Here is a 13,275-nt window from a genome sequence, read left to right on the forward strand (position 1 = left end):
AATGTGAACTGGTAAGTTTAACAGCTAATTTTCTCAAAAAAAAGAAGACGACCACAAAATGGATTTATCAACACTGATCAGTGTTATAGCAATTTGATTTATTCTTCATAGATTTTTATTCTAATGTTTTAAAGTATACAATTCCGCTTAATGTAGTACACAGCTAGAAGTTAACCTTGACTCCCAAATTTTAGAAAATCTACTCTCTCTTACCTATGACAAGTTTATTTGAAGTATTCTATTGCTTTTTCCTCCTCAAAATATGCTTTTAAGCAGCTTGCAGTATTTAGTCTTGTAATGTCCTTTACTCATACTATACTCCAATGTTTCTCAACCTCGGTGACTTTAAGATGTATGAACTTCAACTCTCAAAATTCTCCAGCCAGCACACAGCTTAAAGTCACTGAGACTGAGGAAACTGCTATACCGTGAATAAACAGACAGTCTTAATGGTGCAGTGGTGCCTATGAAGTCAATCTGCCCACCCAAATAAATGAGCCAGATTCACAATTCAGGAATAATACTATTTGAGAGAATCGGTAGCAGAATTGAATCCTATAGATAGTGAGAATGACCATGGGAAAAGAAATCAGAGCTGCGAGATTTTAGCTGGTCAGGCATCTTGAAGAGGTCCCAAAATGGCAATAGCTTCAATCTCCACACAGGCACCCTGGAAAGAAGAAATATAACACACAAAATCAGGGCAGAGTTGATTTGTTTAATGTAGGACTCCTCAAATTCTTCAGCTCATGATGTTTTAGATCAGTGTTTCTCAACCTTAGTGATTTGAAGAGATGTGGACTTCAGCTTCCAGAATTCCCCAACCAGCCTTGCTGATAGAGCATTCTGGGAGTTACTGTATGCCCACATTTCTTCAGGTTGCCAAGGTTCAGTGTTTTAGATTATTCATTGGCACCTTCCCCCAGAAATTTAAAATATGAAAATAATAAATGCTACTTTGCTATGAATAATAATAATAAGAACAACATTGTCAAGTACCGGAGAAATCAAAAAATCCAGGCAGTTCAAATTAATATGAATGTTTATTGCAAGCTTAAGCTCTCTACAAGAATCTGAACTACTAATGTCAAAGCAAATTGGCAGCAGTTAAAATTGGGATGGAATTCAAAGTGTGCTGGATTTAGATCTCTTGTGGCCGGGAAGGAACTAAAGACTGATGATTGACCCGTCCCTTGGGTTCAGCCTGGTCATCTCCTACAAACATTGACCCATAGGATAGTCCCATCAATGTTGGGGGGTCATTATTGACTACTTTGAAGAACCCTGGTTAAATGTATTTAATTCAAATACATTTGAGTTTACAAGGATAGAACACTTTCAGAATAAACCCTAAATTAATCAATATCTCCTCTCACAAAATCCCAGTAATATGCAAACCAAATCAGTAAAACATAACTGGTGACAATTACGCTCTGGAAGCCATTCAGAAAAGCTTGGTTGTATCAGTTTCTGGAAGGCTATTATCAAAGAACTCATCTCCCTTCCAGGAGATGCTGTGCCATCACCAAAATGTAACGTTTTCTGACCTCAGGTCCCCTTAGTTCATAAAAATGGGGCATCTACTGGTTTCTCTTAGAAGACATATCTGACACAATGTGGGACAAGAGTTCTGTACATATCTTGGTACCAAACCATATTGGACTTCATAGTCAAAACTAGCATTTCAAACTGTACTTCAAATTCTATTGGCAACTATTGAGGGCCTGCAAAACATGGGTAATAATTTCAAAATAACAAGGAGTACTTAATAAATACTAATAAAAAGTTGATCCAAATAATAAGTTGAACCAAATGCAGCTTTTGTATGGACTACAAAAGTAGCCCTACGTTTATTACAGAAGTTCAATCAGATAATGGTGAGTAAGGGCATGAGTCACTGTACCCAGGTTCTTCCATTCCAGTCACACAGCTGGCATACCAGCTATACATCCAGCAGAACTATGAACCTGGGTTGATGGCCTGCTTGCAAAGAAGCAGTGCCATCACCTTAGAAAACCCTGGAGCTAACAAAGGAACAGCAGCAACTTCATCTTTCTTGGGTTCAACTTTAACTTGGTTTGACCCATCCAATCTCCTGGTCCTGCAACATAAATTTAGCATTTCCAGGCAAATCTGAGGTAGCCAGATAAAGCTAAATATCATAAGCATATTGATGGTATTGCACCTCAGTTCCCAACACAGCTCATCTAAAAAGCAGAGGGTATAATAATCAACCTGAGCGCACCAATTTGGCTTCTCTCTTTCTTATCCTTCCAGCCAAGTTTATATGAATTTAATTCTCTCTTTGCTGGTGAAAATCCAGGAGTTATCCCATGCTGATGTTGCAATTACAGAAAATATTATGTCTTGTGCAAATTAGAGGAATTCCCTTAATTCAAATGAGAAAATATTATGTCTTGTGCAAATTAGAGGAAGTCCCTTAATTCAAATGAGAGGAGGACAAAGAAATAGCACACAATCTATGAAGAAACACAGACAAGACTGCACTAACAAAAGACGTGGCTAGTTTCTGAACATTTAAGTTATATTTAAGAACATAACAAAATTCGACAAAGGTTTGCATTTTTTCTAATCTAAAAAACATTACATTCATTCCCAGTGTTTATAGAAATAAGAACTGATACTTTTACCTTTGGAAGAGCCACAACCTGATAAGCAGCTCGGGCTGGAAAGTTGCTCTTGAAAACTATATGGAGTAGATAAATAGCTCCAATTAATAACTAACTGCAGAAGTAGCGAATTGTATTTAGCTGAACTATGTTACACAGAGAATTATAAGTTAGGTAAGGAAAAAGCCTCCTGATTCTATATAAATTCATATAGAATGCAAGTGGATAAATTAGCAATCTAAGAATTTAAATCCCCATTTTTTTTTTCAAAAGAGAGCATGTCCTGAAACAAATGTGTTTGCAAGGTATGAACAATACCAAGTGAGACCTTGTAAACCATGAGAATTTATAGAAACAAGCAATAGAGTTTTAGTCCCATATAAAATACTTTCTAGCTAAAGGATAGCCAAATGAAAGAAATTGCATGCTTTTTAGCAGATTATAGACTTCAAATGTTCCTCTACAGCCGTGATGGCGAACCTATGGCACGCGGAGCCATTTGTCAGGGCACGCAAGGCGCTGCCCTGTCAGCTGGCCAGCACGCATGCGTGCGCTGGCCAGCTGAGTTCACCTTTTTAAAAGCTATTTTTCGCCTTCCCCAGGCTCCAGAGGCTTTATAGGAGCCTGGGGAGGGCGAAAAGAGCCCCCCCACCCCCACCCGGAGGCTTCAGGGACCGTCCCTGAAGCCTTCGGAACGCTTAAAACTTCCGGTTTGCTCGGAGGGTTTGACTTTGACTTCCGGTTTGCTCGGAGGGTGGTTTTAAGCGTTCCGAAGGCTTCAGGGACCGTCCGAGGCTTCCTTGATGCCTTCGGAGCACTTAAAACGACCCTCCGAGCAACCCGGAAGTCACTTCCGGTTTGCTCGGAGGATGGTTTTAAGCACTCCGAAGGCTTCAGGGAAGCCTCTGGATAGTCCCTGAAGCCTCCGGAGGGCCTCCGGGGGGTCGGGGAAGGCTCTTTTCACCCTCCTCAGGCTCCTATAAAGCCCCTGGAGTATGGGGAGGGCAAAAAAAATGTAAAAATGGGGGGGTCGCGCGTTTTGCGCACATGCGCACTGGGGGGGTCGCGCATTGCATTATGGGTGCGGCACACCCGCACTCGACCCCCCTGTGCTCCCCCCACTTGTGGCACGCGAGCCAAAAAAGGTTCGCCATCACTGCTCTACAGTCTCTAATACTGCTTTGTACTTTGAGATAATATAATTCATAAACCTCTATATCTTAGTTCTAGCAGAAGCCTAGGTACATATTTGAATATATCTCCATTCAAACACAGAATAAGGTAAATACATTAAATATGCATTTAATGTATTTCAATAGCCATACTTACATTGCTTGTAGACTTCATTAATATCATTAAAATCCTCCATGTCGGTCATCAGTACAGTAGTCTTTACCACTAAAAACGAAGAAACCTTCTCTTCAATTTTGCTTTATATCACCTAGCTATAAACATTTCAGCAGTCAAAAAAATTAAGTCTGAACCTTTGTGCATCACACACACACTTCAGAGTAGTTTGGCATTTCTTCTGAGCAAACCTTCATAGGAAATGTATTGCAAGGGTCTTATCTGGCAAGTGATTTGGAATTGTGATTCTTTTTTTATGAGTAGGCCAACCCATTCCAAATGGTCCCCAGAGACCTCCAGAAGTTATTAAATGACTTAATCAAACTGAGTGTGCTGAGTTAGGTTGCAGTGGCTAAAGTTGCTGACCTAGAAACCAGGAGAGTGTTTTAGAGCTCCCTTAAACATGAAAGCTGGATAGGTGACTTTGGGTTAGTCCCTCTCTCTCAACCCAACCCAACTAGTAAGATTGTTAGTTTGAGTTACATAAAAAGTGGGATAAAAATATCATCATCATCATGCAGGGAACAATGATAGTGGACTCAAAAATGTTCACAGAAACAAATTTTAATCACCGCATTTTTCGGAGTATAAGACGCACCAGAGTATAAGACACACCAAGATTTTGAAGAGGCAAATTTTTAAAAAAGTTCTTGCACTCTGTAGACTTCTCAAAAATGGCCTATTTTTCGCAAAAAAAGGGACTGTTTTTTGTCAAAAAAAGAGGGTATGCATAGCCTTTAGGAGGTTTATAGAGTGGTCTTGGGGGCGGGTCAAAAACGAGCAGAAAACGGCTCATTTTTTGCTCATTTCTATCCTTCCCAGCCCAGAGGAACACTCTGGAAATCTCCTACAGGCTCTGCATGGCCATTTTTGCAAAGGGATCAGGGTTTCGGGAGGCCAAAAATGCTGTATTCAGTGTATAAGATGCACCCAGATTTTCACCCTCTTTTTTGAGGGAAAAAGGTGTGTCTTATACTCCAAAAAATATGGTACCTTTCAATGTTAATGGAGTGAAATGTTATCTTATCACAAAGGCCAAATGTGATTCTTGACCCAGAAAAAATAGTATTATGAACATTAATTCTGATTGTCATTTAATCTGACAATCTGAAAAACAGAGAAAACCCTTAAGGAAGAAAAAGTGTACTAATAATCTCCAAAACCGAAACCTCACTATCTTGGAGGAGAAGGATTATCAAAATACCCGTAGTTTTACCAGACAGAAAAGTTGCAGCACTAATCCACTATTCCAAGAAATGACACAAAATATGTATTATTTAAATTACTTATATACAACTTTTCTTCAAAAAGTCTAGAGATATTTTTAAAAAAATCTTAAACAAAACCAGCATAATAAAATCTTTAACACAATAAATTTCAAAATTATACGGAGTAACAGCCTGGGTTCTATTGCAACAGTTATCCTGAACAAACAATCAATAGCTGTTCTTTCTCATTAGGCAAAAACATCTTTTTCTGCCTATACATTTATAGATAAGGTCACTAATTTATTTGAATGTAAACATACCATTAGAGGGTTCACAGCCAGCATCTTGCAGAATTTCCAAAAGGTTTTGGAGGACCTAATGAGGACAATGTTGAATTTATTTGAACATGACAACATCATCCCTTGAGCTCAGAACAGGACACAATGATAAACATATGCAAACACAGAAGTAAAACATCATGAAATATACGCAAGAACAACTTATGATAATGAAAACATACTATCTAAGAAAACATGAAACGATGGAAGTCCCAGTGTAGAGAGATTCAGTTACTAATAATGGAGAATATTTGTATCTCAGGGTTGAACTGAGGGGTCCTTTGTGCTTTCTTAGCACGGCTGTTCTCTTGCACATGTTTCATTATCCAAACTAGATAACATCATACCACTAGCATCTGATTCATTACCTACCCTGTTTCCCTGAAAATAAGCCCTCCCCAGATAATAAGCCCAATCAGGCTTTTGAGCACATGCACTAAAATAAGCCCTCCCTGAAAATACTGCAACAAACAGCAGCCATGAGGTGACCACGCTTTCTGCCTCCTGAACCTCAAAAATAATAAGACCTCCCCGAAAATAAGTCCAAGTGCTTATTTCGGGGGTCAAAAGAAAATAAGACTCTATCTTATTTTCAGGGAAACACGATAGTTTGGGTAATAAAACATCTGCAAGAGAACCACCAAGCTCAGAGAGCACCAAGGACCCCTCAGAGATTCAATTAGTTCACTGAAATGAACTTTCTCAAGATAGAAAAGTAAGTGTGCAACAAATGGCAATTACACACCCTAGCAGCTGAATTCTTTTCCTTATGCTCGACTGCCATCCATAGGGCAATCCTGAAGGAAACACAATTTTATACAGAAATGGTGTGGAAAAGGGCAGGTATTCTACCCTGTGCTAGAGTTCGCAGTGGTTCCTGGAAGATATAGAATTAACTGGATCTTTATTTTACATAGCCAGTTCAATTGTTTATTTGCTTGGCATGCTCCTGTATGCATTTTATAAGTATACCTTTTCATTTAACAGTCTATTACGGCAACCAACAGATATCATGTAGTGCAGTGTTTCTCAAACTTGGCGACTTTAAGTCCTGTGGACTTCAACTCCCAGAATTCCCCAGCCAGCTATGCTGGCTGGGGGATTCTGGGAGTTGAAGTCCACAGGACTTAAAGTCGCCAAGTTTGAGAAACACTGATGTAGTGTTTATTGCTTGATGTATTTACCTTCTCAAAAGCTTTAGGGAAATTATATTAATACTCTGAAAGGTTTGTTCATTTAAAAAAAAACACAGGATATGATGCTTCTATCTTATGCCTTTTAAGCTGAACTGAGCCAGCATAATTGCCCTTTCACAACCACAATATCAGGAAGGTCACTCGGTTTTAATTCAAACATTTGTTGGCAGATAAAAGTTAATGATTTTGTCAATGGAAGTCAGAAGGCAGAAGGACTTAAATATTTGGCACTGGTGAATGGCAGGACTTAGTTCATCCACTCTTTTTTTTTTTTGCTGAGAGGATGCCTCTTCTCTGAAATTGCAAGTAGGGATGTGTTTTATTTCAGCTCTATTGAGCTCGAATAATATTGTCTATTTCCATAATGAAATATAATACCAGACCTTCTATTTTGAACTTTGTGGATCTGTTCTTTTCATACAACAAATGTTACATTAATCATCATCAAGCAGCAACATCTGTTTATCCCACATCCTAAATCCAGTCTAAACACCTTGCTGACTACATGACAAGCCATAATAGTAATATTAGACGTGCTAGTAGAATAAGTGAGGTCACATTTCACCTGTTCAGTTTGTTCTTTTGCACCTCCTGGAACAAGTTGCCCACTGGAGGGATCCATACCAAGCTGCCCTGCGATATACATAGTCCGATCTACCAACACTGCTTGGCTAAGATAGTAAAAAGAAGGGGAAAGAGGAATCAGGAAAGAGAACAAGACATATTAATTGATTTGCTGTTTGAATATATAAATATTTATATAAATAATTATATTCATATAATATATGACATTCATATATTATTATTACTAGTAACAAAAAACCTTGCTAGGCAACTTTTAGAAGCCTGATTTATTTTCACCACTTTCTTTCTCTCTGTGGACACAGGTAGCAAATTGCATGGAGTTTCCCTCCATAGAGGAAATCCAGAGAAAGGATTTTGGATTTTTATTTTGAACATGTACGTTTGTTCAATGCTGAAAAATAAATATTTTGGCAAATATTTTAGAAATTTGTCAATTTCTACGCAGCAAGAATTTAGTTCAAAAGAATATGAATCAAAGAATATTAAATCTTGCATCAAAGTGATTACTCAAAAGGCGTTAATACGTTAATAACCTCCTCCCAAACTGGAACAATTATAGGTTACTCTATAAATATGCTTTTAAATATAGCATTAGTCATATTGCATGGCTAGCATGGCAAGCCAGTCCTCGACTTACAACTATTTATTTAGTAACCGTCCAAAGTTACAATGGCACCAGTGGTGGGATTCAATTTTTTTTTACTACCGGTTCTGTGGCCGTGGCTTGATGGGCATGGCTTGGCTTGGTGACTGTGGTTTGGTGGCATGGCAGGGGAAGGATACTGTAAAGTCTTCATTCCCTCCCCACTCCAGGGGAAGGTTACTGCAAAAGCCCCATATCCTCCCGATCAGCTGGGACTCGGGAGGCAGAGAATAGATGGGGACTGGGCCAGTCAGAGGTGGTATTTGCCGGTTCTCTGAACTACTCAATATTTCCGCTACCAGTTCTCCAGAACTGATCAGAACCTGCTGAATACCACCTCTGAATGGCACTAAATCAAGTGATTTACAATCAGGCTATGCCTTTAAGACCTCTGCAGCATCTCCACAGTCACATGATCAGAATTAGGGCACTTGGTACATATTTATGGTTGCAACATCCCAGGATCTTATGATCACCATTGACGACCTTTCCAGGTGGCTTCTGACAAGCTAAGCCAATAGGGAAACATGGATTGGCTTAACAACTATGTTATTCACTTAACACCTGCCCTGATTCACTCAACAACCATGGCAAAAAAACATCGTATAATTGGGCACAACTCATTTATCAATCACCTTGCTTAACAATGGAAATTTCAGTGAATTATGTTCTAGACGATTCTCTGAATATCTTTTCTTTGAAAACACAATGGAACCATTATTATTATTTTTGTTATTTATTGGGGGAGGGGGGCTTGGTTGAATCAGACCTAATCTAAGTTCTGTTGAAGTTTTTGGTATTGATGTTAATGCTGCTGAAAAGAAATAAATGATGCCAACTAATCAATAATCTGCAAAGTTTATGTTAACAGGATTGGGATGGGTTAAAATATTATAAAATAATAGACATTAACCAAATGGCTATTTGGGAAGTAAATTCCCAAGGCGTCTTATAGTTCTGCTGACTTGATTTTTAACTATTTAATAACACACCTTAACTCACATGCCAGTTCAGCAAATACCTTTTAAATTCTTTAGTTCAGAGTAGTAACTAATTAATTTGGAACAGTATTTTGCAATGCTAATATAGGGAAGATTTCAAGTCAATTTAAATGAGATAAATATAGACTGAGACCAACATTTCTGTTTACGTGGCCGCATACTGAAAGTTTAAAGTAATTTTTGAAAAATCCACAAAGTCAATTTTGTATAGGAAAAATAAAGTCTCACCAATGAATGCATGGCATTGAGCTTAGCTTCTAATAACTTTCAAAACATGTTTTTGTTTTTATAAATGATATATTAAGCTGTTGCTTTCCCATTACCATTTGTCTTATCCTATTCCTATTCAGTATGGAATATATATATTTCAATCACTTCTATTTCCTGATGTGTCTATCAATACAACTTCTGATTCTTCATTTTTTCTTAGTTATGAATAGTCTCTAGCTACTGAACCCTCAGTGAAAAAGGTATCATCTTTGTGTTTTTTCTCTATAACAAGTGTGTCCAACCCATGGAGCTGGACAACTAGTAATGTGGCCTCGCATGATTATTACAATTTGTAGCAAAAGCTATATGAATGAAATTTGTTATTTATATACATTAATTATATTATATATTTTGTATGTGGCCTAAGACAATTCCTCTTCACTCAATGTGTCCCAGACAAGCCAAAAGGATGGCTCTGCTTGCTCTATAGGTCATATCTTACTAAATTGGGACAGCTTAATTGAAAGTCCAATCACCTCACACTATTTCCCATCTGACCAAGAACATACTAGGGCTGGAGTTAAGAGCCCAACTTTATACTATAACATATATCTGATGAAGTGAGCCACAATGAAGTTCATAGTAATTAAAGCCTTTTAATAAAATCTGTTACTTGGAAAGGACACTACCACACTCCCGATTTTTGGTTACGATAGACTAATATTGCTCTCTTCCAACACCCAAGAATTGTTGGCAAAAGTTTCTGCCATACAAGCAACTTCTAACAAATTAAAAACAACAACCACTAAATCCCATAAAAGCCTTCTCCTGATTGCTGTGCCTTGAGAAAAGATTAATTCTTTTTTTACACATTATATTTTACACTAATTAGTTTTTTGAAGTCTGGGCAGCGTCTGTAGAGATGACTAAAAATGGAAAGAGAGCAGGTCAGTACTCTTACTTATTGAAGCAATTACTAGCCCAATTTATCTGCTTATACAATTTTCCATTCTACAATTTTAAGAAATGTTGTCAGGAATGATTAAAATTCACACATAGTTACTGGAAAGGTTAGAAATAAAGAAACCAAGCATGAATTTGAGCATCCTTGAGCAGGGGGGAAAAAAAGAATTTTGGATGAGAGCCAATTTGGAATCTCACCCCAAAGCAAATATTGCAGAAGGTGGGAAATGCTATGAACATATGTTTTTATTAGTTACTTGAACAAATATTTAAAATATTGTAGCCCGAACCAAAAACAATGGAAGTGACAAAAAGGTATAACTATCCTATTTATTATATTCCAGACAAGCATTTACAATTATTACATAGCTGATTCATGTTTATTATAATGATTATTTACCATAATAATTAGTAGTTTTGTCCAAGTCTCTTTGTATAGGTGGTAGTCAACCAATGCAGAAAAAAGTAAAGTGAATCCCAAGTGAATACTCCAAATTAAAATCACATGTCCTCTCAGGTGAACACAGTGAATTTGCAAAGCTGCTTCCTACCAGTCTGAATAGTTTGTCAATCCTATTCTGCGACTGGCAATCACCTCCAAGCATTTAAGCTTATTCAGTGCTGCTATGCAAATCCTTAGTTTTGTATAAAAGAGGATATTGCTAATCTGAGTTCTGTTATTTTTATATGAAGTGAATTACAGATTTCCTTTGAACTAAGCATAGAGTGAGCTTCTACAATACATTGATTCGAGGGACTAAAAACCAGTAAAATAGTAATATAGTATTAGAATTATTTTAATAAACATGAAAATAAGTACAGTATTGTTTTGCAAGATTTAATTTGCACACTTCAAAAAATAAGACCCTGTGGAATTTGAATTCAAGCAAACAGGAGTAGCAATCTTTAACTTTACAGTATTCATTAACTATGTCATTTGAGCAATTGTAGGAAGGAAAAATTCATCCAGTTCATTTCCAAGCTGGGAGAAAGGTGTTGGGGAAAAAATGGAGGTTGATTGGAAAGAAAGTTTATTGATGAGCAGAACTACAGCATGCATTTCTGGGACAGCTGAACAAATGGAGTTGAGAGTGGGTGGGTTTTTATACCTTCTTTGGGCTTTGTATTTGAGCTCCCTGTTCCTGTGCAAGAAAATGACCTTTAATATTGTAATGACTGTTGTCAGATTCCTATGGGAATCATAGCTGCTCTATAAGCAGAAGGACAAATGCAAATCATGAGTGTTTATCTTGTCAACCTTAATTGCTTTTCTGGAGCTTCTGCCTGACTCAGTCTTTCTGAATGGATTACCAAATCTGAATTTCTAAAAGCTGGCCTCCCCAGTTACTGCTTGGGGCAGGGACACTGGTGCTGGTCTCTACCTCCCTTAAGATTTTTTCCCCCCTATTTCTCCTTTAGGGGAAATATTCTATCCTACCTTTTTAATATTCCCCCAAACATTTCATTCTCTAGGAGGGTAGGTGGGTGTTCGCTTTCTACACAGCTCAAGAATTATTTCGTAAAAATGCGAAGTAAGAAGTAATGAAAATTTAAATTAAAAAAAAATGAGTTGGATGTTATACATTTTTTTCTCATATTGTGACCCAGATAGATAATAGTTTATTTTGTTGATTCAACCATTTAACAAAAAAATGCAAAAAAGCTTCCAAAATCCTAAGTAAATAAACCCTTGTACCTGGTCAGCAGATACACCTTAAAGCAGGGGTCCCCAACCCCCAGTCCGTGGACCTCCACCGGTCCACGGCATGCCAGCAACCGGGCCACACAAACAAGCGAAGAAGCCCCATCTACAGGATGCAGCCAGCACATAAAACCATACCCCTCCGGTCCACGGAATAACCTTTCTCCACGGAACCGGTCTCTGGTATTCAAAAGATTGGGAGCCTCTTCCTTAAAGAATCTACAATGCTACATTGAGGTTATAGGAAAAAATATATATCACAATTTAAAATTTAACGAAACTTATGTTTTGTGGCATTCCTAGCAACATTGATAGAGCATTCCTATAACTCTGCTCAAAAATAAAAATTTACTACTTCAGTTCAGCTTCTCTCAGATAAAAGTTTGCAGTCTTAGGGATGATGTGTTCAAAATAAGTGCAAGGCTGGTCTTGTTCAGTCATTCAGTTGTGTCTAATTCTTCGCAACCCCCTGGACCATAGCATGCCAGCCCTCCCCCCACCCCATCCTTCCCCAGCTCCCTTGCCCTGCCCAAATTCATGTTCAATGTTCAATGACACTATTTAACCATCCCATCCTCTGCTGTCCCCTTTTCCTTTTAACTTCAATCTTTCCCAACATTGGGGTCTTTTCAAATGAATCTTCCAAAGTATTTGAGCTTTGGCTTGGATAGCTGTCCTTCCAAAGGAATTTATTCAAATGTAAAATGTATTGAGACCAGGGGATTTTGCTCCAAACAATTTTGTATTGCCTCTCAGAGAAAACAGAAAACAGACTCCTGGAGAGTCTTCAAGAGGCTTTTTAAACATTGTTTGATAGATATATGCTTAACAGTCACCTTATCCATTACTTATATGTTTTATACCTATGCAACAGCAAACCCATTTTTAGATGTTGCAATGTTTTTGAGCAACATCTGGAGTTGCCAAATCAAGTTATTGTAGACTACAACATGTTCACTTTCTTCCCACATTGGGGAAGAAACTTTAGCCCATTTGACATTTCTCCCTGTGCAGTAACCTGAAGCTGCTGTAACCCGTGCTCTCTCCTCTGGACCCGGGAAGAACCAATTTGGGCAAAGCTCACATCTAGTGGCAGTGAGTTCCACAGGCTAAGTTATGTCAAAAAGCACTTTTCATTCCCCCTCTTACCTGTAGGGACCCATAGCAGCGGGAGCCCTTGTAGTACTGATGATTCTCTTCACTAACGCAGCCATAGCGGCAAAAGCAGCGGAACAAGCACTCCTTCGGCAACTGCCAAGCCAACAAAGCTGACGCTTCGCTGCTCCTGAACTTTTATCCGCACCCAACTCAGCCCTGCCCCGCCTCCCGCGGCGACGCCGCCCCCTCGTCAGACAGATCCATAAAGCGGGCGCCCTTTTTCCTAAGAGCCATTTTTTAGGGCCTTCTCCGCCCACCGTAGGTGCCGCGAAGGATTCTGGGGGATGTGGTTTT

At 38.4% G+C, this 13,275-nt stretch overlaps 2 protein-coding genes across 2 annotated transcripts in view; one reads left to right on the forward strand and one right to left on the reverse strand.

Moving 5' to 3' along the window:
* Nucleotides 1-13,275, forward strand: part of MATN2 (matrilin 2) — a 205,077-nt gene that overhangs the window by 54,882 nt on the left and 136,920 nt on the right. The gene's annotated exons all lie outside the window — the stretch shown is intronic.
* On the reverse strand, nucleotides 60-13,136 carry RIDA (reactive intermediate imine deaminase A). The gene is made up of 6 exons (XM_081952177.1): nucleotides 12,973-13,136; nucleotides 7,285-7,390; nucleotides 5,506-5,560; nucleotides 3,960-4,028; nucleotides 2,652-2,707; nucleotides 60-670 (listed from the first exon to the last, which is right to left on the reverse strand). Exons 1-6 carry the CDS (start codon nucleotides 13,035-13,037, stop codon nucleotides 614-616), a joined length of 408 nt encoding a protein of 135 aa, XP_081808303.1. The 5' UTR covers nucleotides 13,038-13,136; the 3' UTR covers nucleotides 60-613.

The sequence above is a fragment of the Natrix helvetica genome, assembly GCF_964273705.1.
Source record: "Natrix helvetica genome assembly, chromosome: 4".
NCBI lineage: Eukaryota > Metazoa > Chordata > Lepidosauria > Squamata > Natricidae > Natrix > Natrix helvetica.

What these genes read in the sequence shown, in the direction of transcription:
- RIDA (XM_081952177.1), bottom strand. Translation starts at nt 13,037, where the DNA reads ATGGCTGCGTTAGTGAAGAGAATCATCAGTACTACAAGGGCTCCCGCT. An exon ending in TAATGAAGTCTACAAGCAAT is followed by an intron (nt 2,708 to 3,959) that starts GTAAGTATGGCT and finishes TACTCCATATAG; the next exon opens with TTTTCAAGAGCAACTTTCCA. An exon ending in AGGTTGTGGCTCTTCCAAAG is followed by an intron (nt 671 to 2,651) that starts GTAAAAGTATCA and finishes TCTTCTTTCCAG; the next exon opens with GGTGCCTGTGTGGAGATTGA.